The 27,457-nt window shown below is 37.1% G+C and overlaps 1 protein-coding gene and 1 long non-coding RNA gene across 10 annotated transcripts in view; one reads left to right on the forward strand and one right to left on the reverse strand.

The window, feature by feature from the left end:
- The window catches only part of LOC309656075 (pancreatic alpha-amylase), a 60,309-nt gene that overhangs the window by 23,771 nt on the left and 9,081 nt on the right, over window positions 1-27,457 (reverse strand). For 2 of the 9 annotated variants that reach the window (XM_082452235.1, XM_082452230.1), the window contains exon 1: window positions 4,596-4,681. The exons of 3 other annotated variants lie outside the window; for them this stretch is intronic. Coding sequence is in view for 1 of the 6 variants with exons in the window: in XM_082452233.1 (XP_082308359.1) it covers window positions 4,596-4,599 (4 nt within the window). In the remaining 5 variants the exon portion in view is untranslated. Of the gene's footprint in view, window positions 1-4,595; window positions 4,682-4,893; window positions 5,203-27,457 lie in introns of those variants that run through there. 4 more of the 9 variants (XM_082452231.1, XM_082452228.1, XM_082452227.1 and 1 more) reach the window with 4 other exon arrangements.
- Window positions 1-27,457, forward strand: part of LOC309656463 — a 235,695-nt gene that overhangs the window by 18,084 nt on the left and 190,154 nt on the right. The gene's annotated exons all lie outside the window — the stretch shown is intronic.

Below are 27,457 nucleotides of genomic sequence, written 5' to 3' on the forward strand. Positions count from 1 at the left end.
AACAGTACAAACAGGAGAAAAGTTGTTTTGGAAAACAGGCAAGACATAATGATGACCTGGATGAAGAGGTGGAAGAGGATACAAGAAAAGAAGTGCAAGGAATTAAGAGATAGTTTGAAGATAAAAATTCATAGATCATGCTAAGGTTTATATGAAGAAGTAGGGCAAGTTGTTAAGAGGAAAAAATCAAGGAAATACCTCAGGTATCTTAGTAAGTGGTGAAACAGAGCAGCAGGGAATACCAAAAGGCTTCTTGAAGAAACAAATTGAAGGTCACATTTTGGATATGTTAAGTAGGAGATGTCTGTGAAATAGTGAAGTAGAGATGTGAAGCATCTCTTGTAAATGTGAGGTTGAAGTCCAAGAAAAGATCTGCTTTCAAGATGCAGGCCTCCATGCCAAAGTATGCATTTTAAATCCGTGGAAATGATGGCAAACACTTCGAAGAGAGGATTGAAAAGAAAGAGAATTAGATCCAAATGAGTTCACTCTCAAGAGTTCACTCTCATGACTTCACCTTAATGTAGTTACTTCTCAAAGGCCTCATAGCCTAATACCATTCCATTGGGAGTTGGGGTATCAACATTTGAATTTTTTGGTGGGGTGGAACACAAACATGAAGTCCCTAACACCTATCCATTGCAAAACTAAAATTTCTTCATATTTTACAAGGAATTTTATTCCTCCATGACTCTCATGCACTTTATTTAACTCTCTATGGTTCCCTTCCATCACCCCTGAATATCTAGTAACTTCTCTTCCTTTCAGATGCAGTTGAAAAAGCATCTTTATGAAGCTTACCTTGATATTCCCAGGAATAGTTAATAACTCCTCTGTAAGACAGCTTTTTAACTTATATGATATTATTAAGTGATATTTGATTTATATTGTAAAAAATAAGTATTTATATGGCCATCATTCTGGGACCAATCTTCTTAAAGGTAGACTTCATATTTAATATTCCTTGCAAAACAAATAGCATAATGGCTTACGTGATCAATAAATGGTTACAATATACAGACTCTAAAATCTAGGGATTGTGCAAGACATTGGTGTAGCTTGGGTCATGTCCACATTGATGTTTTTTTAAGTAAATGAACACCATGTCAGAAACTGTGTAATACAGTCAACTCTAATCCTTGCAAAAACTTTGTATACATAAAGGAACTAAGGCTAAGAGAGACTGAATAAATTGTTCAGGCTCATATAGTAAGTAACAAGGCCAAAATTTGATAATCGTCCTACCACGAGTCAACATTCTCTGTACTACACCAATGTTTCTCATAGAATTCTCAGGTTGTAATGTCCAATATGGTAGCCAAAAGCAACGCTTTGCTATTGAACCCTTGAAATATGATTTATCTGGACAGAAATATGATATGTATGTAAAATACACTCCAGATTTTGAAGTTAGCATGAAAAACAATGTAAAAAATTAATTAGTATATTGTTTACATGTTGAGATAATATTTTGTGATACATTAGTCTAGATAAAATTTATTATTAACATTAAATTTCCTAGTTTCTTTTTACCTTTTTTAATATGGCTACTAAATTTTTTTAAATTACATATGTGGTTTTCATTATATTTCTATTGGACAGCACTGTTGTAGCACCTTTCTCATACTAAGTCTGAGAAAGGACACGTCCAGGCACAAATACAAATAACAATAATAAAATGAAGGATATGATCACTATCTTAAGAGAGAGATGAGTAACGTGCTTTAGGATTTCATTAATAGGAAAATCCTTTGTGACTGATGGGAATACGGGAAGGTAAAATTGACTTGAAGAATGGGCTTGGTTTTAATGAAAAGAGATAAGGTGAAATGGCTTTTAAGTAAGAAAAGAAATATAGCAATTGTAGGAATTGGGCAAGGAAAATAGCAAGAAATTAATATAGTTTTGTAGAACATTGAGTTAGAAGTAGAGGAGCCATAGGACTTAGGAAAGTTATATTGGGGGCTCTCAAAGTCAGGGAGAAGAAAGCAGACTTTCTTCTGAAAGCTATGAGAAGTTATAGAAGGTTTTTATTCATTTGTTTGTTTTTAAAAAGGAAAGTAACATGATTAGAGCCTTTGGAGTATGGCAGATGGATTGGCAGGCAAAGATAACTGAGATAGAAACAATCGAAAACTTGTGCAGTAGTAAAACAGAGTAGTGATGAAAATGTGAACTATGATTTCAGCAGTAAAAATGAAAATTAGGAGACTGTGGTAAACTGTAACAATAAGTGCCACCCAATGAATGACACTTGACAGTATCCATATTTTTGTGGAATCTCTTCCTACATAGACTATGGAATTGGTTTATAACTTGTTTTGTCCAGAGGGATGTCAGCAAACAAACCACAAACACAAACAGAAGTTTGATTAGCATCTGCACATCTCTTGAAAATCTGAGACGATTGTGTTGTGATGATAACTGGGAAGACCACATGGAGAGATCTAATTGGCCCTAGCCATTCTAACCATGTGAGTTGACCTACCAGCTAACTGTTAGTTGAATGATTGTTCCAGAGCTAAATCAGCAGAAGAACTACTTAGTCAACCATAGACATATGAGACATAATAAATTATTGTTATTCAGCAATAATGAATTGATATAGAGAGGAGAGATGCAATAGATTTGGTGGAGATAATTCTACAGAAATGGTAGCTAATCAGATGTAGGGGACTAGAGAAAAGGAAGAATCAAAGAGGACTCCATGATTTAAAGTTTAGTGAGTGGAACAATGACAATGGCATTTTCATGCATAGTGCAACCTAGAGGCAGATTGATTTAGGGAAACTGAAGAGCTAATATGGAATATACTGAGTTTGGGCCATAAAAAAATTAGATATGGAGAAAGAAGAAGAGAGACATGGCAGCTTTCAACAAAGAAATGATAGTTTCAGAAACGGCACACAAAATATTTAACAACTAATTTAGCACAGACACCAACCAGTCAGAACAGATACCATTCATAAGCAACTAGTATGTATAGGCCAGTTCACTCTGGTGGGATTATCAGGCCTGGAGAGCTGGACCCTTGAAAGTTGACAAGGTACCAATAGACATGTTGAATCCAATGTTATAACTCTGCAGTCTATATGATAGGGCAGGTAGTAGAACATATAAAGAGTTACCTTCAACATAGGGAGAGTTTAATTACCAAAGAAATGTATTCAAAAACAAATAGGAAGGAAAATTTGCAAGGAGGACAAGAGACTAACTGAATGTACATGAATATTAGAAAGAGAATAGGAGAGAAGACTGACTAAATAGTGGATGACATAGGGCTGATGGTGATAAAGAGTTGAGAGTTAGAGAAGAGAACATTTGAACTTCACACTTGACCCAAGGTTCCAAATGTTAAAATGTAATGGTTAAGACTAAGACCTTAGGAGTTAGACAAAGCATAGTTTAAATCCTGACCTTACCATTTATCTGCTGTGTGATCCTGGAAAGTAACCTCTCTAAATATATCTGTAAACTAGAAAAAGTAGTATGTACCTCATAGAGTTGTTATGATGATTAAATGGATTAACACATATAAAGTGCATGGATACAGTAAAAGCTCAGTGTATTTGGTTGCTGTAATACTGTTATTATTTTATTGCTATTTTTACTTCTGGTACTATTCAAACTGCTAGAAACTCATGTTCTCTTCCCACTTTCACTTATCATTACTTGGACATTCTGTCTTTCCATTCCACTATTCCCAAATTCTAATAATACTTTCTACATCTCAGATGTATTTTTATCCCCCAGAGGAACAGATGGTGATAAGAAGGAACCAGCAATGTTTTCTACCTGCAATTTTTCCCCCATTCTCTTCTCTTTTTTTAAAACTCTTTAGAGCTTCTGGCAGTCTACATGTTAGTTTTGAAACAACTTCTCCTCATTGCCTCATCAGTTATCTTTGAACTGTTCTTTAAGTAACAAATAAGTGTTTTTCACAAAGCATTTAAAAATATTATTAAAATAAAGGATAACTTGCAAACACAATTTGGGGGATTTTATTAGCATCCTAGCATAGGTGGAGATATGCAAACATATAATAAGCTTCTACCAAGGATCAGCCATTGTCATATGTTTTCTCATTTAATCTTAATTTTCATCTCAGTCAATCTAAAGAGCTATAAACTTCACAGCAGAGGCATTAAAACAACTAAAGTATATTTATATCATGGGAAGTAAGCAACGCAAACAAATTCTTGACATCTTTGGCATCAACAACAAAGTAAAAAAATAAGAACTTGAAATAGTTGTTATGTCTACTTCCCATTATAGTTTTCCTAAAATAGTTCTCCTCAGAGAAGCTATTCATAGTTAGTGATACTAATATCAATGCTCTGTTGCCCACACCTCATGTTTTCTGGATTGCTCTAAATAGAGGAAATTTCTTTTTATTTTAAAGTTCTTACAGTTACTATAATGTACTAAATGAGATGTCTTGGGAATTCCTAAATAATATTAAATAGGATATTTGGTAATAGCTTAACAACAAAGCAATACTTTTTAGGGAGTATTTATATTTGAAAATTTATATTTGAAGTTTCAATAAAACATATCCAATGTTAAGAAGAAAAAAATTGTTAGCTCAGACTTACCCATAAGGTTTATTCTCAGGATAGTAAGTCACATGTGAAGATTAGAGAAATGAAGGCAAAGATAATCAAGTTTGCATACCACATTTCTGAAATGTGAGAAACATTTTGAGCCAAGCCTCAGACGCATTTCAAACACAAACAGTATACGCTGCTGGAAACTGAAACTTGAGTTGTCAACAAACCTAAAACAGATTGCGAGACCCTGAACTATATCAAAGCGTATGACAGAAACCACCTATTTCAAGAAAAAAGGGAGGGGGGAACTATATGATACACAAAAACCATTAAAACAACTTACCACATCGACTTCCCTAAAGTCAGCAGTCTCTCAAATCCACAGTTCAGTCATTTCAATTATAAAACAACAAAGTCACACAGTTCTGGGTTTTTTTGTCTCTTCAATTAGGAAAAAAATGCTGAATTTAGGACTTTATAGATTTCCTATAATACTCTTCCTTTCAGTAGGTGGTCTTACAATCCTGCTCTAATTCTCCAAATCCAATTTGTACAAAAAGTCTAATCTGAACTCCACAACGGCACCAGATTAGCCACTATCACTCCTGTTTCCTGAGCAAACCACTGACTTCCCTCCGCCAGCTCAGTTGGCTGCCCTGCCACCTACTCTAATTACACTGTACCTTTTCAGTTGCTTGCTTTCTTTTTGTCTTCCTTTCTCATTCTTAATATCCTCTCCCAATCTCAGCTAGTCTTTTTTTCCTGAATCATTTATATCAATCTATAGGAAAAAAAACCAACAACCACCTTTTGCTAAAATAACCTTAAAGACACAGATTAGAATATGATTGTGTCAAATTACTTAAATAAGTGTGACTAGAATGGAAACAAAATCTCTAAACCAAAAATCTAATTTTGAATCCAAGCTTTGCCATCTACTATGTGAACCTTAGAGAAACATTAAAGTCTATAGATTGCATTTAGGTTTTCATTTAGAAAATGGGAATAATAGTACTGTTAATAAATGATAAAAATACAAAAAATAATTAACAACTAGCAATATGCATTGAGTGTTACTGTGTGCCATTTCCATGTATTATCACTTTGACTCCTCACAGATATAAAAATTCAGGATAGAATTACGATTATATTCAGTCCTAAAAGAAGGAAACTGAGGCACTGAGAAATTAAGTAATGCAATTTGTCCATGAACATATTTTAGTAATGTTGAGACTGTAATTCAAAACCAAACGATCTAACTCTGTAGTGAGCCTTTAGCCACAATTCAGTCTTTTTAATCTCCCTCACTGGGTTGTTCTAAAAAATCAAAAAAAAAAAAATTGTATGTGGAGATATTCTGATATCTGGAAATTTCTGTTTAGCTAATATTAATATGTTCAGAAGATTGGAGAAGTAATAAGAGTTATTCTCAAATTTCCTGTTTTTCTAATTTTCATTTTAAATAAAATTCATTTTTCTGTTAGTTTTTATTCCTAATATCATACTAACCCACAGAATATATTGTTGTTTATAAATATTCAGTGCTCCTCTCTGCAGGTGAAATATATATCACTGTCCTATTGAATTCAGGAGTGCTCATGTGATTTGCTTTGGCAATGAGATGCAAACAGAAGTAATGTTTTACTTTGGGGCTTCTATATGGTAAAAAATGTGTCAATATGTTTCTGTGACAGAATGTAAAGTGACTGATACGAAGAATCCCTTGTTGATCTGAGATGAACAAGAGAAATAAACTTTGCTATTGTAAGGCACTGAGAATTTTTAGTTCTTTGTTACTGCAGCATAACTTATTCTATCCTGATTGATACAACCATTAAGTTCCCTTAAGATATTTGATTCATAAAACATTCTTATATGACATTTTCTTTCTCTTGGGATGTAAGAAGTCAAGGGAAGAATAAACTGTAAGATCAGAGAATGTTAACCTTGAGAGAGACTATTGGAATAAACTAGTCCAGTGGTTTCCAGATTTTAAGTAATAACTAAAATTTCAAAACATTATATAAAAACATATTTTAATATAAAGTCATGAAATTGTAGCTTTATAAAAAATCTGCCATTAATTGTAATGTCCCTTTTTTTGGTAATTTGAAAACACATATCTAAATATAATCATCTTGTTTTATTGATACAGAAAATAAGACCAAAGAACAAGACAATTAGCATTTACATTAGAGAAATAACCACTCTCAAAAGTAACAAAACTAACATGACATCAGCATCATGGTGGTGTATGCATTGTTCCTTTTTTCTCTCCCTTTTGATTTACAACTAATTGGACATCCATAACCAAACAAAAGCCCTCTGCATTTTATACCAGGATACCTAGGAAATTTCTACCCCTGTGCATTCAAAGTAGGTAGACAGGACCTCAGATGGGGCTGCAGATTCAAAGGAGTGGATGAGTCTGCTTTACTCTCACTTGCTCCAATTGGGAGAAAGGGAACCTGAGAACACACAACTGGGTGGACCCTCACAGGAGACAGAGAATTTGTGGAGGTCCAGCCAGCCTGATGGGGGAACTAGAGCAGGACTGAGACAAGTTTGGAGACAGAGGCAGGAACCTGCTGAGGCAGCCCCCCTCTCCAAGGTGACCCTAAACAACACTGGACTTTTAGCAGTGGAAGTAGCTACTTCTGTGTTAGAGGAGGAGGAAAGCCAAAGTGGTGAGTGACAAACTGCCCAGATGCAGGTGGGTCGCAGCTGGAGGGTCCCAATTCTCTCCAGCAGACCTGGAGTTCTGAGGAGGGACCTCCATGACTAGGGGGGGTGGGGAGGAAGAGAAAAGGAAAGGGGGCAGATAAGGGCATCGAAGGAACATGTTTCCTGCTATCTGCTTCAGGACTCTGGGAGACCCCACTCTAGGATCCCCCTACCAGGCCATGGCACTTCCAAAGTCTCAGTTCCTAAGCCCAAGCCTCCCCCCATTCTGATGCCAGCTCTTTTTACAACTCCCAAGCACAGCCCCAAGAGCCAGCTTCTACAGGAGAAACCTAAAACTTGAGCTACAGCGCCACCTTCTGGAAAACAAAAGAAAGTTTTCTAATTGCCAGCCTGACGAGCTGTAACAGCCAAAGCAAACAAATCCTTAACTAAGAAAATTGCTTGCTACTTCAACTGCGAAAGTAGAGGCACATATGGTCAAACACTATGAAAAATCAAGGGATATCGTATCACAAAAAGAAAATGATAATTCTCCAGGAACTGAACTCAAAGGCACAGTATACTGAGCTCTGATAAAGAATTCAAAGTAGCTGTTATGAAGAAATTCAAAAAACTATAAGAAAACTCAGAAAGGCAAGTCAATAAACTCAGGAACAAAATTAATGACCATAAAGGATTCTTTACAAAAGAAACTGAATTTTTTAGGAACCAAACAGAAATTCTGAAGCTGAATAAATCAATGAATGAAATAAAGAACTCATCAGAGAGCAAAGGTAACAGAACAGATCAGATGGAAGAAAGAATAAGTGACTGGGAGGATAAGAATTTAGAAATGATTCAGTTAGAAGAGAGAAGAGAGCTAAGATTTTTTAAAAATGAAGAAGCCCTATGAACCCTAAGGATTTGATCAGAAAAGCAAATATAAGAATAACTGGTGTACCAGATGGAGAAAAGAGGGAAAAGGGGAGTTTATTTAAAAAATAATAGCTGAGAGAGGTCCTCGGGAAGATGGCGGAAGAGTAAGACGCGGAGATCACCTTCCTTCCCACAGATACAGTAGAAATACATCTACACGTGGAACTGCTCCTACAGAACACCCACTGAACGCTGGCAGAAAACGTCCGACCTCCAAAAAGGCAAGAAACTCCCCCCGTACTTGGGTAGGGCAAAAGAAAAAAGAAATAACAGAGACAAAAGAATAGGGACGGCATCTGCACTAGTGGGAGGGAGCCGTGAAGGAGGAAAGATTTCCACGCACTAGGAAGCCCCTTCACGGGCGGAGACTGAGGGTGGCAGAGGGGGGAAGCTTCGGAGCCACGGAGGAGAGCGCAGCCACAGGGGTGCGGAGGGCAAAGCGGAGAGGTTCCCGCACGGAGGCTTGGTGCCGAGCAGCACTCTCCAGCCCGAGAGGCTTGTCTGCTCACCCGCCGGGGCGGGCGGGGCTGGGAGCTGAGGCTCGGGCTTCGGTCGGATCGCAGGGAGAGGACTGGGGTTGGCGGCGTGAACACAGCCTGAAGGGGTTAGCGCACCACAGCTAGCCGGGAGGGAGTCCAGGAAAAAGTCTGCAGCTGCCGAAGAGGCAAGAGACTTTTTCTTCCCTCTTTGTTTCCTGGTGCGCGAGGAGAGGGGATTCAGAGCGCTGCCTAAACGAACTTCAGAGACGGGCGCGAGCCGCAGCTACCAGCGCGGATCCCACAGCAACAGGGGCGCAGAGGGAAAAACGGAGAGATTCCCGCACAGAGGCTCGGCGCCGAGCAGCACTCTCCAGCCCGAGAGGCTTGTCTGCTCCCCCGCCGGGGCGGGCGGGGCTGGGAGCTGAGGCTCGGCTTCGGTCGGATCGCAGGGAGAGGACTGAGGCTGGCAGCGTGAACACAGCCTGAAGGGATTAGCGCACAACAGCTGGCTGGGAGGGAGACCGGGAAAAAGTCTGCAGCTGCCGAAGAGGCAAGAGACTTTTTCTTGCCTCTTTGTTTCGCGGCGCGCAAGGAGAGGGGATTCAGAGCGCCGCCTAAACGAACTCCAGAGAAGGGCGCGAGCCGCGGCGATCACCTCAGACCCCACAGCAACAGGGGCACAGAGGAAAAAAACGGAGAGACTCCCGCACAGAGGCTCGGCGCCGAGCAGCACTCACCAGCCCGAGAGGCTTGGCTGCTCGGCGGGCGGGGCTGGGAGCTGAGGCTCGGGTTTCGGTTTCGGTTGGATCGCAGGGAGAGGACTGGGGCTGGCGGCGTGAACACAGCCTGAAGGGGTTAGCGCACCACAGCTGGCTGGTAGGGAGTCCGGGAAAAAGTCTGCAGCTGCCGAAGAGGCAAGAGACTTTTTCTTGCCTCTTTGTTTTGCGGCGCGCAAGGAGAGGGGATTCAGAGTGCCGCCTAAACGAACTCCAGAGAAAGGCGCGAGCCGCGGCGATCAGCACGGACCCCAGAGACGGGCGTGAGACGCTGGGGCTGCTGCTGCCGCCTCCAAAAAGCCTGTGTGTGAGCACAGGTCACTCTCCACATCGCCCCTCCCGGGAGCCTGTGCAGCCCGCCACTGCCAGAGTCCCGTGATCCGGGGACAAGTTCCCCGGGAGAACGCACTGCCCACCTCAGGCTGGTGCAACGTCACGCCGGCCTCGGCCGCCGCAGGCTCACCCCGCCTCCTCTGTACACCTCCCTCCCTGCGGCCTGAGTGAGCCAGAGCCCCCGAAGAAGCTGCTCCTTTAACCCCGTCCTGTCTGTGCGGGGAATAGACGCCCTCAGGCGACCTACACGCAGAGGCGGGTCCAAATCCAAAGCTGAACCCCAGGAACTGTGCGAACAGGGAAGATAAGGGGAAATCTCTCCCAGCAGCCTTAGAAGCAGCGGATTAAAACTCCACAAACAACTTGATGTGCCTGCATCTGGTGAATACCTGAATAGACAACGAATCATCCCAAATTCAGGAGGTGGACTTTGGGAGCAGGATATATTAATTTTTCCCCTTTTCCTTTATTTGTGAGTGTATATGTATATGCTTCTGGGTGCGATTTTGTCTGTATAGCTTTGCTTTACAATAGCTTTATTTTACTTCACTATATTATAGCCTCTTTCTTTCTTTCTTTCTTTCTTTCTATTTTTTCTCCCTTTTACTCTGAGCCGTGTGGACGAAAGGCTCTTGGTGCTCCAGCCAGGCATCAGGGCCGTGCCTCTGAGGTGGGAGAGCCAACTTCAGGACACTGGTCCACAAGAGACCTCCCAGCTTCACGTAATACCAAACGGCAAAAATCTCTCAGAGATCTCCATCTCAACATCAAGACCCAGCTTCACTCAACGACCAGCAAGCTACAGTGCTGAACACCCTATGCCAAACAACTAGCAAGACAGGAACACAGCCCCATCCATTAGCAGAGAGGCTGCCTAAAATCATAATAAGGCCACAGACACCCCAAAATACACCACCAGACGTGGACGTGCCCACCAGAAAGACAAGATCCAACCTCATCCACCAGAGCTCAGGCACTAGTTCCCTCCACCAGGAAGCCTACACAACCCACTGAACCAACCTTAGCCACTGGGGACAGATACCAAAAACAACAGGAACTACGAACCTGCAGCCTGTGAAAAGGAGACCCCAAACACAGTAAGATAAGCAAAATGAGACGACAGAAAAACACACAGCAGATGAAGGAGCAGGGTCAGAACATACCAGACTTAACAAATGAAGAGGAAATAGGTAGTCTACCTGAAAAAGAATTCAGAATAATGATAGTAAGGATGATCCAAAATCTTGGAAATAGAATAGACAAAATGCAAGAAACATTTAACAAGGATGTAGAAGAACTAAAGAGGAACCAAGCAATGATGAAAACCACAATAAATGAAATTAAAAATACTCTAGATGGGATCAATAGCAGAATAACTGAGGCAGAAGAAAGGATAAGTGACCTGGAAGATAAAATGGTGGAAATAACTACTGCAGAGCAGGATAAAGAAAAAAGAATGAAAAGAACTGAGGACAGTCTCAGAGACCTCTGGGACAACATTAAACGCGCCAACATTCGAATTATAGGGGTCCCAGAAGAAAAAGAGAAAAAGAAAGGGACTGAGAAGATATTTGAAGAGATTATAGTTGAAAACTTCCCTAATATGGGAAAGGAAATAGTTAATCAAGTCCTGGAAGCACAGAGAGTCCCATACAGGATAAACCCAAGGAGAAACACACCAAGACACATATTAATCAAACTGTCAAAAATTAAATATAAGGAAAACATATTAAAGGCAGCAAGGGAAAAAAAACAAATAACACACAAGGGAATCCCCATAAGGTTAACATCTGATCTTTCAGCAGAAACTCTGCAAGCCAGAAGGGAGTGGCAGGATATACTTAAAGTGATGAAGGAGAAAAACCTGCAACCAAGATTACACTACCCAGCAAGGATCTCATTCAGATTCGATGGAGAAATTAAAACCTTTACAGACAAGCAAAAGCTGAGAGAGTTCAGCACCACCAAACCAGCTTTACAACAAATGCTAAAGGAACTTCTCTAGGCAAGAAACACAAGAGAAGGAAAACACCTACAATAACAAACCCAAAACATTTAAGAAAATGGGAATAGGAACATACATATCGATAATTACCTTGAATGTAAATGGATTAAATGCTCCCACCAAAAGACACAGGCTGGCTGAATGGATACAAAAACAAGACCCATATATATGCTGTCTACAAGAGACCCACTTCAGACCTAGAGACACATATAGACTGAAAGTGAGGGGATGGAAAAAGATATTCCATGCAAATGGAAATCAAAAGAAAGCTGGAGTAGCAATTCTCATATCAGACAAAATAGACTTTAAAATAAAGACTATTACAAGAGACAAAGAAGGACACTATATAATGATCAAGGGATCGATACAAGAGGAAGGTATAACAATTGTAAATATTTATGCACCCAACATAGGAGCACCTCAATACATAAGGCAAATACTAACAGCCATAAAAGGGGAAATCGACAGCAACACAATCATAGTAGGGGACTTTAACACCCCACTCTCACCAATGGACAGATCATCCAAAATGAAAATAAATAAGGAAACACAAGCTTTAAATGATACATTAAACAAGATGGACTTAATTGATATTTATAGGACATTCCATCCAAAAACAACAGAATACACATTTTTCTCAAGTGCTCATGGAACATTCTCCAGGATAGATCATATCTTGGGTCACAAATCAAGCCTTGGTAAATTTAAGAAAATTGAAATCGTATCAAGTATCTTTTCCGACCACAACGCTATGAGACTAGATATCAATTACAGGAAAAGATCTGTAAAAAATACAAACACATGGAGGCTACACAATACATTACTTAATAACGAAGTGATCACTGAAGAAATCAAAGGGGAAATCAAAAAATACCTAGAAACAAATGACAATGGAGATACCACGACCCAAAACCTATGGGACGCAGCAAAAGCAGTGCTAAGAGGGAAGTTTATAGCAATATAAGCCTACCTCAAGAAACAGGAAACATCTCGAATAAACAACCTAACCTTGCACCTAAAGCAATTAGAGAAAGAAGAACAAAAAAACCCCAAAGCCAGCAGAAGGAAAGAAATTATAAAGATCAGGTCAGAAATAAATGAAAAAGAAATGAAGGAAACAATAGCAAAAATCAATGAAACTAAAAGCTGGTTCTTTGAGAAGATAAACAAAATTGATAAACCATTAGCCAGACTCATCAAGAGAAAAAGGGAGAAGACTCAGATCAATAGAATTAGAAATGAAAAAGGAGAAGTAACCACTGACACTGCAGAAATACAAAAGATCATGAGAGATTACTACAAGCAACTCTATGCCAATAAAATGGACAACCTGGAAGAAATGGACAGATTCTTAGAAATGCACAAACTGCCGAGACTGAACCAGGAAGAAATAGAAAATATGAACAGACCAATCACAAGCACTGAAATTGAAACTGTGATTAAAAACCTTCCAACAAACAAAAGCCCAGGACCAGATGGCTTCACAGGTGAATTCTATCAAACATTTAGAGAAGAGCTAACACCTATCCTTCTCAAATTCTTCCAAAATATTGCAGAGGGAGGAACACTCCCAAACTCATTCTACGAGGCCACCATCACCCTGATACCAAAACCAGACAAAGATGTCACAAAGAAAGAAAACTACAGGCCAATATCACTGATGAACATAGATGCAAAAATCCTCAACAAAATACTAGCAAACAGAATCCAACAGCACATTAAAAGGATCATACACCATGATCAAGTGGGGTTTATCCCAGGAATGCAAGGATTCTTCAATATACGCAAATCAATCAATGTGATACATCATATTAACAAACTGAAGGAGAAAAACCATATGATCATCTCAATAGATGCAGAGAAAGCTTTCGACAAAATTCAACACCCATTTATGATAAAAGCCCTGCAGAAAGTAGGCATAGAGGGAACTTTCCTCAACATAATAAAGGCCATATATGACAAACCCACAGCCAACATTGTCCTCAATGGTGAAAAACTGAAACCATTTCCACTAAGATCAGGAACAAGACAAGGTTGCCCACTCTCACCACTATTATTCAACATAGTTTTGGAAGTGTTAGCCACAGCAATCAGAGAAGACAAAGAAATAAAAGGAATCCAAATCGGAAAAGAAGAAGTAAAGCTGTCACTATTTGCAGATGACATGATACTATACATAGAGAATCCTAAAGATGCTACCAGAAAACTCCTAGAGCTAATCAATGAATTTGGTAAAGTAGCAGGATACAAAGTTAATGCACAGAAATCTCTTGCATTTCTATACACTAATGACGAAAAATCTGAAAGTGAAATTAAGAAAACACTCCCATTTACCATTGCAACAAAAAGAATAAAATATCTAGGAATAAACCTACCTAAGGAGACAAAAGACCTGTATGCAGAAAATTATAAGACACTGATGAAAGAAATTAAAGATGATACAAATAGATGGAGAGATATACCATGTTCCTGGATTGGAAGAATCAACATTGTGAAAATGACTCTACTACCCAAAGCAATCTACAGATTCAATGCAAACCCTATCAAACTACCACTGGCATTTTTCACAGAACTAGAACAAAAAATTTCACAATTTGTATGGAAACACAAAAGACCCCGAATAGCCAAAGCAATCTTGAGAACGAAAAATGGAGCTGGGGGAATCAGGCTCCCTGACTTCAGACTATATTACAAAGCTTCAGTAATCAAGACAGTTTGGTACTGGCACAAAAACAGAAATATAGATCAATGGAACAGGATAGAAAGCCCAGAGATAAACCCACACACATATGGGCACCTTATTTTTGATAAAGGAGGCAAGCATATACAGTGGAGAAAAGACAGCCTCTTCAATAAGTGGTGCTGGGAAAATTGGACAGGTACATGTAAAAGTATGAAAATAGAACACTCCCTGACACCATGCACAAAAATAAACTCAAAATGGATTAAAGACCTAAGTGTAAGGGCAGACACTATCAAACTCTTAGAGGAAAACATAGGCAGAACACTCTATGACATACATCACAGCAAGATTCTTTTTGACCCAGCTCCCAGAGAAATGGAAATAAGAACACAAATAAACAAATGGGACCTAATGAAACTTAAAAGCTTTTGCACAGCAAAGGAAACCATAAACAAGACCAAAAGACAACCATCAGAATGGGAGAAAATATTTGCAAATGAAGCAACTGACAAAGGATTAATCTCCAAGATTTACAAGCAGCTCATGCAGCTCAATAACAAAAAAACGAACAACCCAATCCAAAAATGGGCCGAAGACCTAAATAGACATTTCTCCAAAGAAGATATACAGATGGCCTACAGACACATGAAAGAATGCTCAACATCATTAATCATTAGAGAAATGCAAATCAAAACTACAATGAGATATCATCTCACACTGGTCAGAATGGCCATCATCAAAAAATCTAGAAACAATAAATGCTGGAGAGGGTGTGGAGGAAAGGGAACACTCTTGCACTGTTGGTGGGAATGTAAATTGATACAGCCACTATGGAGAACAGTATGGAGGTTCCTTAAAAAACTACAAATAGAACTACCATACGACCCAGCAATCCCACTACTGGGCATATACCCTGAGAAAACCATAGGTCAAAAAGAGTCATGTACCAAAATGTTCATTTCAGCTCTATTTACAATAGCCAGGACATGGAAGCAATCTAAATGTCCATCGACAGATGAATGGATAAAGAAGATGTGGCACATATATACAATGGAATATTACTCAGCCATAAAAAGAAATGAAATGGAGGTATTTGTAATGAGGTGGATGGAGTTAGAGTCTGTCATACAGAGTGAAGTAAGTCAGAAAGAGAAAAACAAATACAGTATGCTAACACATATATACGGAATCTAAGGGGAAAAAAAAAAAAAAAAAAGGCCATGAAGAACCTAGTGGCAAGACGGGAATAAAGACACAGACCTACTAGAGAATGGACTTGAGGATATGGGGAGGGGGTGGGGTGAGATGTGACAGGGTAAGAGAGTGTCATGGACATATATACACTACCAAATGTAAAATAGATAACTAGTGGGAAGCAGCCGCATAGCACAGGGAGATCAGCTCGGTGCTTTGTGACCACCTAGAGGGATGGGATGGGGAGGGTGGGAGGGAGGGAGATGCAAGAGGGAAGAGAAATGGGAACATATTGTATATGTATAACTGATTCACTTTGTTATAAAGCAGAAGCTAACACACCATTGTAAGGCAATTATACTTCAATAAAGATGTTAAAAAAAAAAAAAAATAATAATAATAATAATAGCTGAGAACTTTCCAAACCTGGGGAAGGAATTAGACATAAAAGTCCATGAAGCTAATAGAACACCACGTTATCTCAATACAAAAAGTCTGTTTACAAGACACATTATAATGGAACTGTCAAAAAAATCAATGATAAAGAAAGAATCCAAAAGGCAGCCAGGGAAAAAAAAATGAAAGTAATCTACAAAGGAATCCCCATTAGGTTATCAGTGGATTTCTCAGAAGAAACTCTACAGGGCAGGAGAGAGTGACATGACATATTCAAAGTGTTGAAAGATTGAAAATTACCAGCCAAGAATACTTTACCTGGTGAAGCTATCCTTCAGACATAAAGGAGATACAAACAAAAGGTGAAGGAGTTCACCACCACTAGACCTGACTTACAAGAAATGTTAAAAAAAACTCTTCAAGCTGACATGGAAAGATGCTAATTAGTGACACAAAAACATATGAAAATACACAACAGTTTAGTAAAGGTGAAAAACAGACAATCACAATTAGAAAACTGCAACTCTATACTAGAATGGTGTGTTAACCATTTAATTACAGTACAAATGTTAAAGGAAAGAAGAATTAAAAATAACTATAACTACTACAATTTGGCAATGAATTCACAGTACAACAATAGGAAAATTTTGACATCAAAAATATAAAAGAAGTAAAAGGATGGAAACTTTATAGATGAAAAAAGAGAAGTTGTTATCAGGATAAAAAGGACTATTTTGTTCCTATGAGATGTTTTATGTAAGCCTCATGGTAACCAAAAAGCAAAAATCTACCATAGGGACACAAAACATAAAAAGGGGGGACTGAAAAAATCACTAGGGAAAACCACCAATTTACAAAGGTAGGCAGAAACAGAAGGAAAAAGAAAGAATTGAGATGAAAAACAAGCAGAAGGCAAATAATAAGATGACAGTAGTTAAGTCCTTACATACCAATAATCATTGTAAATGTAAACATATTGAATTCACCAATCAAAAGGCACAGAGAGGGCTGGGAAAACCAAGACCCAACTATATGTTGCCTACAGGAGACTTATTTCAGGTCAAAGTGACATACATAGGCTCAAAGGATAGAAGAAAATATTCCAAATAAGTGAAAACCAAAAGAAAGTGGGGTTAGCTATACTTATATCAGACAAAATAGACTTAAAGCCCAAAACAGTAACAAGAGACAAAGAAGGTTATTAGATAATGACAAAGGGGTCAATACTTCAAGAAGATATAACAATTGTAAATATACATGCACCCAACATGAGAGCACTAAAATATATTAAGCAAATACTAAAAGATCTAAAGTGAGAAATAGACAACACTACAATAATAGGGGACTTCAATATGCTACTGTCAGCAATGGATAGGTCATCCAGACAGAAAACCAACAAGAAAACATTGGATTGAACCACACTTTAGAACAAATGGACCTAACAGACATTTATAAAACATTCCACCCAACAGCAGCAGAATACACATTCTTCTCAAGTGTACATGAACAGTCTCCAGGATAGATCATATAATAGGACATAAAACAAATCTTAGCAAATTTAAAAAGACTGAAATCATACCAACTATCTTTTATGACCATGATGGTATGAAACTAGAAATCAACAAGAGGAAAGCTGTAAAGTCTACAAATATGTGGAAACTAAACAACACATTTCTGAACAACCAGTGAGCTGAAGAAGAAATCAAAAGGGAAATAAAAAATTATCTTGAAACAAATGAAAATGAAAATACAACATATCAAAATGTATGGTATGCAGCAAAAGCAGTTCTGAGAGCAAAGTTCATTGTGATAAATGCAGATATTAAGAAATTAGAAAAATCACAAATAAAAAAATCTAACTTTAATATCTCAAGGAACTAGGAAAAAAGAACAAAGTAAGCCCAAAGTTAGCATAAGGAAGGAAATAATAAAGATCAGAGAGAAAATAAATGAAACAGATAGAGATCAGAAAAACAGTAGACAGGATCAATGAAACTATGAGATGGGTCTTCAAAAAGATTTTTTTTTAATGACAAATCGTTAGCTGGACTAACTAAGATGGAAATAAACTCAAATAAATAAAATTAGAAAGTAAAAAGGAGATGTTAAATATAATATTACAGAAATACATAGGCTCATAAGAGACTATTAAGAACAATCATGTGCCAACAAATTAGATAACCTAGAAGGAATGGAAATATTTCTAGAAACACACAACCTATCAACACTGAATCAGGAAGAAATAGAAAATCTGAACAGACCAATAACAAGTAAAGAGATTGAATCAGGAATCAAACCCTTCCAACACAGAAAACCCCAGGACCAGACAGCTTCACTGGCAAACTCTACTGAACATTTTCAGAAGAATTAACACCAATCCTTCCCAAACTCTTCCAGAAAATTAAGCAGAAGGGAATACTTCCAAACTCATTCCATGAGGCCAGCATTATTGTGATATCAAAGCCAGATAAGGACACCACAAAAAAAGAAAACTGTAGGCCAATATCCCTGGTGAATATAGACGTAAAAATTCCCAAAAAAATATTAGCAAACTGAATTCAAGAACACATTAAAATGATTATACATCATGACCAAGTGGGATTTATCCCTGGGATGCGAGAATGGTTCAACATATACAAATCAATAAATGTAACATATCACACTAATAAAATGAAAGATAAATATCACAGTCATCTCAATAGATGCAGAAAAAGCATTTGACAAAATACAACATCCTTTCACGATAAAAATACTCTACAGATTGGGCATAGAAGGAACATACTTCAACATAATAAAGGTCATATACAAGAAACACACAACTAACATTATAATCAATGGAGAAAAATTGAAAGCTTTTCCTTTAAGATCAAGAACAAGACAAAGATGTCCACTCTTATCACTCTTATTCAAATAGTAGAAGTTCTAACTAGAGCAATTAGAGAAGACAAAGAAATAAAAGACATTAAAATTTGAAAAGAAAAAGCAAAACTGTAGCGATTAGCAAGTGATGTGAGTTTGTATATTGAAAATCCCAGAGACTCAGCCAAAAAAACAATTGGAACTAGTCAATTTCAGTAAAGTTGCAGGATACAAAATTAACATACAGAAATCAGCTGTATTTCTATACACTAATGATGAACCATCTAAGAAAGAAAGAAATCTACCCCATTCAAAATGGCATCAAAAACAACAAAATAGGGCTTCCCTGGTGGCGCAGTGGTTGAGATTCTGCCTGCCAATGCAGGGCACACGGGTTCGAGCCCTGGTCTGGGAAGGTCCCACATGCCGCGGAGCAACTAGGCCCGTGAGCCACAATTACTGAGCCTGCGCATCTGGAGCCTGTGCTCTGCAACAAGAGAGGCCGTGATAGTGAGAGGCCCGCACTTGGCGATGAAGAGTGGCCCCCACTTCCCGCAACAAGAGAAAGCCCTCGCACAGAAACCAAGCCCCAACACAGCCAAAAATAAATAAATAAATAAATAAATAAAAATTAAAAAAAAAAAACAACAACAAAATATTTAGGAGTAATTTTAATCAAGAAAGTGAAAGATCTGTACAACAAAAACTATAATAATTTGCTGAAAGAAATTGAAGAAGACACAAACAAATGGAAAAATATCCTGTGTTCAAGGATCAGAAGAATTAATATTGTTAAAATATCCATACTACCCAAAGCCATCTATAGATTCAACACAATTCCCATCAAATACCAATGGCATTCTTTACAGAAATAGAAAAAAAAGAAAACCTAAAATTTGTGTGGAACCACAAAAGACCCTAAATAGCAAAAACAATACTGAGGCAAAAGAACAAAGCTAGGGATATCACACTTCCTGATTTTAAACTATACTATAAAGCTATAGTAATAGAAACAGTATGGGACGGGAACAAAAATAGACACTTGGACCAATGGAACAGAATAGAAAGCCCAGAATTAAAACCCCTGAATAGACAGTCAACTAATATTCCAGAGGAGAGCAAAGAACAACCAGGGGGAAAGGATAGTCTCTTCAACAACTGGTGTTGGGAAAACTGGATAAACACATTCAGAACAATAAAATTATACCCCTATGTTATACCCCATGGGAGCTCAATAAAGATTTATTGAATTTTTAAAAAGATTACAATATGCAATATTTCTATCACATCTCAGAATCCCTTTGTAGTCAATTCATCTACCCAGACCTGGTCCCTTGGGGCCCATTCATCAGGTAGCTGTCTTATAGTTTTGTTTTTATATTATTTTATAAAAATGTAGTCACATAGTATGTGACTTTCTGAGTCTGGTTTCTTTTACTGAACATGATACATTTGAGATAAAGCCATACTGTTCCATGTATCAGTCATCACTATTTTGTATACAGGTACTACAATAGTTGAAGAACATTCGAGTTGTTTCCATTTTGGAGGATGATGAATAAAGCCACTGTAAATGTTTACATGTAGGTTTTTTTGTTCAAATTTTTGTATTGTTACACATATATCAAAATTTACCATCTTAATTTTCTAAGCATACAGTTCAGTGGTATTACATACAAACATATTGTACAACCATCACCACCATTGATCTCCATAGCTCTTTTTGTCTTGCAAAAGTGAAATTCTGTACCAGTTAAACACCCCATTCCTCCCTCCACTCAGCCCCTGGCAATCACTGTTCTATTTTATGTCTCTATGATTTTTATTACTACAGGTACCTCATGTAAATGGAATCATATGGCACTTGTCTTTTTGTGACTGGCTTGTTTCATTTAGCATAATGTTTGCCCTGCAAGGCTTATCTCTGTTGTAGTATATCACAGAATTTCCTCCCTTTTTAAGGCTGAATAATATTCCATTGTATGTATATACCATATGATTCTTATTCATTCATCTGTCAATTGACACTTGTGTTTCTTCCACCTTTTGGCTGTTGTGAATATTGCTGCTATGAACATGGGTGTACAAATATCACTTTGAGATGCTGCTTTCAATTCTTTTGGATATTCACTCAGAAGTGGAATTGCTGGAGGGTATGATAATTCTACTTAAAATTTTTTTTAGGACTGCCATACTGTTTTCCACTATGGCTATACCATTTTAGACTCCCACCAGCAGAGCACAAGTTTCAATTTCTCCACATCCTTACTGACACTTACTGTTTTCTGTTTTTTTTGATAGTAGCCGTCTTAGTGTGAGGTGGTATCTCATTCTTGTTTTGATTTGCATTTTCCTAATGATTAGTGATGTTAAGCATCATTTCACGTACATAAATTATGGGCTGTCTTCTTTGGAGAAAAGTCTATTTAATCCTTTGCTCATCTTTCAATTGGGTTGCTGTTTGTTGTTGAGTTTTAGTAGTTCTCTATGTACTTTGGATATTAATCCTTTATTAGATACATGACTTGCAAATATTTTCTCCCATTCTGTGGATGGATTTTTCCTCTATTGATAGTGTCTTTTGATGTACAAATTTCAAACATTTTCATGAAGTCCAATTTGCCTGTTTTTTGTTACCTGTGCCTTTGGTGTCATATCTAAGAAATCATTGCCAAATAAAACATTGTGAAGTTTTTGTCCTATATTTTCTTCTAAGGTTTCATTGTTTTAGCTCTTAAATTTAGGTCTTTGATCCATTTTGAGATAATTTTTGTATATAGTGTTAGGTAAGTGTCCAAATTCATTCTTTTATGTGTGGCTATCCAGTTTTTCCAGCACCATTTGTTAAAAAGAATCTTTGCCCATTGAATGGTCTTGGCAACCTTGTCAAAAACCATTTGACCATATATGTAACACGTTCATTTCTGGGCTCTCTATTCTATTTCATTGGTTTATATGTCTGTTTGTATGACATTACCACACTGTTTTGATTACTGTAGGTTTGTAGTAGGTTTTGAAATCAGGAAGTGTGGATACTCCAGCTTTGTTCTTCTTTCAAAAGATTGTTTTGGCTATTTGAGGCCCCTTAAGATTCCATATGAATTTTAGGATGGGTTTTTCTATTTCTCAAAAAAAGTCATTGGGATTTTGATAGGAATTGCATTGAGTCTGTAGATCACTTTCCATAGAATTTACATTTCAACACCATTAAATCTTCCAATCCATGAACATGGGATGCATTTCAATTTATTTATGTCTTCTTTAATTTCTTTCAGCAATGGTTTGTAGTTATCATTGTACAAGTCTCTCATCTCCTTTGTTAATTCCTAAGTATTTTATTCTTTTTCATGCTACTGTAAATTAAATTGTTTTCATAATTTATTTTTCAGATTGTTCATTATTACTGTATAGAAATGCAACTGAGCTGGTTCACTTTGTTGTACAGCAGAAACTAACACAACATTGTAAAGCAATTATACTCCAATAAAGATGTAAAAAAAAAAATGCAACTGATTTTTGTATGTTGATTTTGTATCCTGATACTTTGCTAAATTTATTACTTCTGACAGTTTTGTGTGTGTGTGTGTGTGTGTGTGTGTGTGTGTGTGTGTGAAATCTTTAGGGTTTTCTAAGTAAGATCATATCTACAACTTAATAGAAAAAACCCAAATAACCCAATTTCAAAATAGGCAAAGGACCTGAAGAGACATTTTTTCAAAGAAGACATACAAATGGGCAACAAGTACATGAAAAGGCGCTCAATATCACTAATCACCAGAAAAATGCAAATCAAAACCACAATGAGATCACCCACTTCACACCTGTTAGAATGGCTACCATTAAAAAGACAAGAGATAACAAATGCTAGCAAGAACACGAAGAAAAGAGAAGGCTCATACACTGTAGGTAGAAATGTAAACTGGTAGTCACTATGAAGAACAGTATGAAAGTTCCTCAAAAAGTTAAATACATCTACTATATGGTCTACTAATCCCACTTCTGGCTATGTATTCAAAGTAAACAAAACCATTATCTAGAAGAGGTATCTGTACTCCTATGTTCATTGCAGTAGAACCAAAATGGCCATTAACAAATCAATGGATCAAGAAAATGTGATATATGTATATATGTGCATAAACACACACACAGATACATACACATACATAATATTCCATGGTGTGTGAATGAGCTTGGGGGTATTAAAGAAACCAGACAGAAAAAGACCAAATACTGCATGGTATCACTGTATCATTTCTATATTAAAAAAAAAAAAAAAAAGTTGAACTCATATGCAGAAAGTAGGAAAAGTGGTTGCAGGGGCTGGATGGTGTGGGAAATACAGAAAGGTTGGTAAAAAAAAAGTACAGACTTTCAGTTATAAAATGAATAAGGACTGAGGACATAATGTATAACATGATGACTATAGTTGGTAACAATGTATTGTATAATTGAAATTTGCTGAGAGTAGTATGTAAATGTTCTCACCAAAACAAGATAAAACCAACAAAAAAATGTGATATGATGGATGTTGATTAAATCAATGTGGAAATTCCTTTCACAGTGTATACATATATCAAATCACCATGTTGTATACATTATCTTAGAATTTTGTCAATTATATCTCAATAAAGCTGAATAAAAGTCATATTATCTGTGAACAGAGATACTTTTACTTCTTCCTTTTCAATTTGAACGGTTTTTATTTTTTTCTTGCCTGATTGCTCTGGCTAGAACTTCCAGCACTGTGTTGAACAGAAGTGGCAAAAGTGGACATCCTTGAGTTGTTTCTGATCTTAGAGGAAATGCTTTCAGCCTTTCAGTATGGAGTATGATGTTCACTGTGAGTTTTTCATATAAGAATATTATTATATTGAGGTAGTTTCCTTCTGTTCCCAGTTTGTTGAATGTTTTTATCATAAAGGATGTTGAATTATGTCAAATGCTTTTCTGTGTCAATTAAGATGATTGTGTAGTCTTTGTCCTTCATTTAGATTTGATAGATTTTCATATGTTGAACCATCCTTGCATTCCAATATAGATCCCTCATGGTCGTGATGTATAATCCTTTTAATAGGCTCCTGAATTTGGTTTGCTAGTGTTTTGTTGAGTTTTGCATCAGTGTTGAACATAAGGGATATTGGCTTGTAGTCTTCTTTTCTTGCAGTGTCTTTGTCTGGCTTTGATATCAGGGTAATATTGGTCCCAAGGAATCAGTCAGAAGTTTTCCCTCCTCTTCAACTTCTGTGAAAAGTTTAAGAAAAACTGGTTTTAATTCTTCCTTAAATGTTTTCTAGAAATCAATAGTGAAGCTATTGGGTTCAGGACTTGTCTTTATTCTGATCACTGATTCAATCTCCCTACTAGTTACAGGTCTATTCAGAATTTCTATTTCTTTGTAGCTTAGTCTTTAGTAGGCTTGTGTTTCTAGGAATTTGTCCATTTTATCTCGTTATACAATTTGTTAGTGGAGAACTGTTACAGTACTCTTATAATCCTTTTTTTTTCTGTAGAATCTGTAGTTTGTCCCCACCTTCATTTCTGATTTTAGTAATTTAAGTCTTTTTCTTAGTCCCTGTAGCTATAGGTTTGTCAATTTTGTTGGTCTTTCTGAGCAATCAACTTTTGATTTTATTGATTTTCTCTACTATTTATTTTTTATTCTCTATTTCATTTATCTCTAATCTTTATTATGTTCTTCCTCTGCTAGCTTTGGGTTTAGTTTGCTCTTCTTTTTCAAGTTCTTTAAAAGTTGTAAAGCTAGCTTGCTGATTTGAAATCTTTGTTAATGTTAGTGATTGTAACTATAAATTCTCCTCTTAGCACCACATTTGATGCATCCCATAGTTTTGGTATGTTGGTTTTTGTTTTTTTTTAAGTATTTTTTTTTCTAATTTCCCATGTAACTTCTTTGACCCACTGGTTGTTCAAGCGTGTGTCATTGAATTTCCACAATAGTGTGAATTTTCCACTTTTCCTTCTGTTATTCATTTCTAACTTAATCCCATTGTGGTTGGAGAAGACACTTTGTATATCTCTTTTCACTGAAACTTAATTTGTGGCCTGACATATGGTCCATTCTGGAAAATGTTCCATGTGCACTTGAGATAAATATGTATGCTGTTGTTGGCTACAGTGTTCTGTATATGTCTGTTAGACACAGTTATTAAGTCCTCTATTTCCTTACTTCTGTTTGACTGAACTATCCATTATCGTTATTAGAGTCCTGAAGTTTCCAACTATTATTGTAGAATTGTCTATTTCTCCCTTCAACTCTGTCAATTTTTGCTTCATATACTCTGATGATCTGTCATTAGGTTTGTAAATGTTTATAACTTTTATATCATTTTGCTCTATTGAAACTTTCATTAATATGTTTTTGTCTCTTTTAACTTTTTTTTTTAAAGAAAGCCAATGTTTTTTTTTTAATTAATTAATTAATTTTTGGCTGTGTTGGGTCTTCGTTTCTGTGCTAGGGCTTTCTCTAGTTGCGGCGAGCGGGGGCCACCCTTCATCGCGGTGCGCGGGCCTCTCACTATCACGACCTCTCTTGTTGCGGAGCACAGGCTCCAGACGTGCAGGCTCAGTAGTTGTTGCTCACGGGCCCAGTTGCTCTGCAGCATGTGGGATCTTCCCAGACCAGGGCTCAAACCCGTGTCCCCTGCATTGGCAGGCAGATTCTCAACCACTGTGCCACCAGGGAAGCCCTCTTTTAACCTCTTTTTGATTTAGTCTATTATTTTATCTGATATTAGTATAGCCACCCCTGCTCTCTTTTGGTTATTATTTGCACTGAATATCTTTTTCAACACTTTCACTTTCAATCTATTTGGTCTTTGGATCCAAAGTGACTCTTGCAGATAGCATACAGTTGGATCAAGTGTTTTAATCCATTTTCTCAATCTTGGTGTTTTGCCTGGAGAGTTCAATTCAGTTATACTTAAAGTAATTACTGAAAAGGAGGGACTTACTTCTGTCATTTTGCTTGTTTTTTATATGCCTTATAGGTTTTTGGGGGTTTTTTTTTGGTCCCTCATTTCCACCTTAACTGTCTTTTATGTTTAGTTGATTTTTTTGGTAGTAAAATGTTTAAAATACTTTCTCACTTCCTTTTGTGTTTATTCTGTAGCTCTTTTCCTTGTGGTTGCTATGGGGTTTACATTTAACATCCTAAAGTTATAACATTCTAATTTGAATTCATACTAGCTTAACTTCAGTAACATACAAGAAGTGCCTTTACAGTTCTGTCTCCAGTCCTTTCTCCCCCAAATTACATCTTTATAAATTGTGTGCCCCTAAACATAGATAACTATTTTTAAATGCATTAGCCCCTTAAATTATGTTGAAAACACATGTAGAATTAGACCACAGTTACAATAATATCAATACCAGCTTATAGACTAACAATTGTCTATTCAATGTATTAGTCTGTTAAATCATGTAGATAACAAGTGTAGTAACAAACCACTGTTACAATAATACTAGCTTTTATAATTGTTCATGTATTTCCCTTTGTTAAGATCTGTATTTCTCCATATGGTTTTGAGTTATGGTCTACTGTCCATTCATTTGACTCTTGCAAGAGTCCCTTGAGCATTTCTCACAGGCAGGTCTAGTGGTAACAAACTCTACTGCTTTGTTTATTTAGGAATGTCAATTTCTCCCTCACTGTTGAAAAATGGTTTTGCCAGATATAGGATTCCTGGTTGAATTTTTCTTCCTTTAGCACTTTGTATATGTCAGTCCACTCCTTCTGGCCTCCAAAGATTCTAATGAAAAATCTGCTGGTAATCTTATTGAGAATCCCTTGTATGTGAAAACTCACTTCTCTGTCTTTGTTTTTGTAATAAGTTTTATTATGTCTTGATGTGGATCTTTGAGTCAATCTTACTTGGAATTCGTTGAACTTCTTGGATATTTATATTCACGACTTTCATCAGACATGGGAAGTTGTCAGCTATTATTTCTTCAAATATTCTCTGTCTCTTTCCTCCTCTCTTCTGGTACTCCCACAGTGTGCATGTTGGTCTGCTTGATGGTTTCCCATAGGACTCTTATGATATGTTCATTTTTGTTCAATCTTTTGTCTGTTCCTCAAACTTGATAATTTCCATTGTCCTATGTTCACTGATTCCTTCTTCTGCATACTCAAATCTTCCTTGGAATTCTAGTGTATTTCTCTTTTCAGTTATTGTACTTTCCCAGCTCCAGAAATTTTTGGTTTTAGATTTCCTATCAATTGATATTTCCATTTTATTCGTAAGTTGTTTTGCTTTTACTTCCTCCACATCTTCTGTTAGTCCCTCGAGCATCTTTGGAATAGTTATTTTAGTCTTTGTCTAGTATAGCTGCCATCAGATCTTCTTCAGGGATAGTTTCTGTCCATTTAGTTATTTCTCTTTGAATCACCCATATTTTCCTGTTCCTCTGTATGTCTTGTAAATTTTTTCATTGAAAACTAGACATTTGAATTTAACATTATGGTAACTGAAATCCATATTCTCCCCCTTCCACATGGTTTGCTCTTTTTTTATTGTTTTTGGTTTTTTGATTATTGTATGCTGTATCTGTGCTAAGGACCAGCC

The sequence above is a fragment of the Balaenoptera physalus genome (assembly GCF_965194825.1).
Source record: "Balaenoptera physalus genome assembly, chromosome: 1".
NCBI lineage: Eukaryota > Metazoa > Chordata > Mammalia > Artiodactyla > Balaenopteridae > Balaenoptera > Balaenoptera physalus.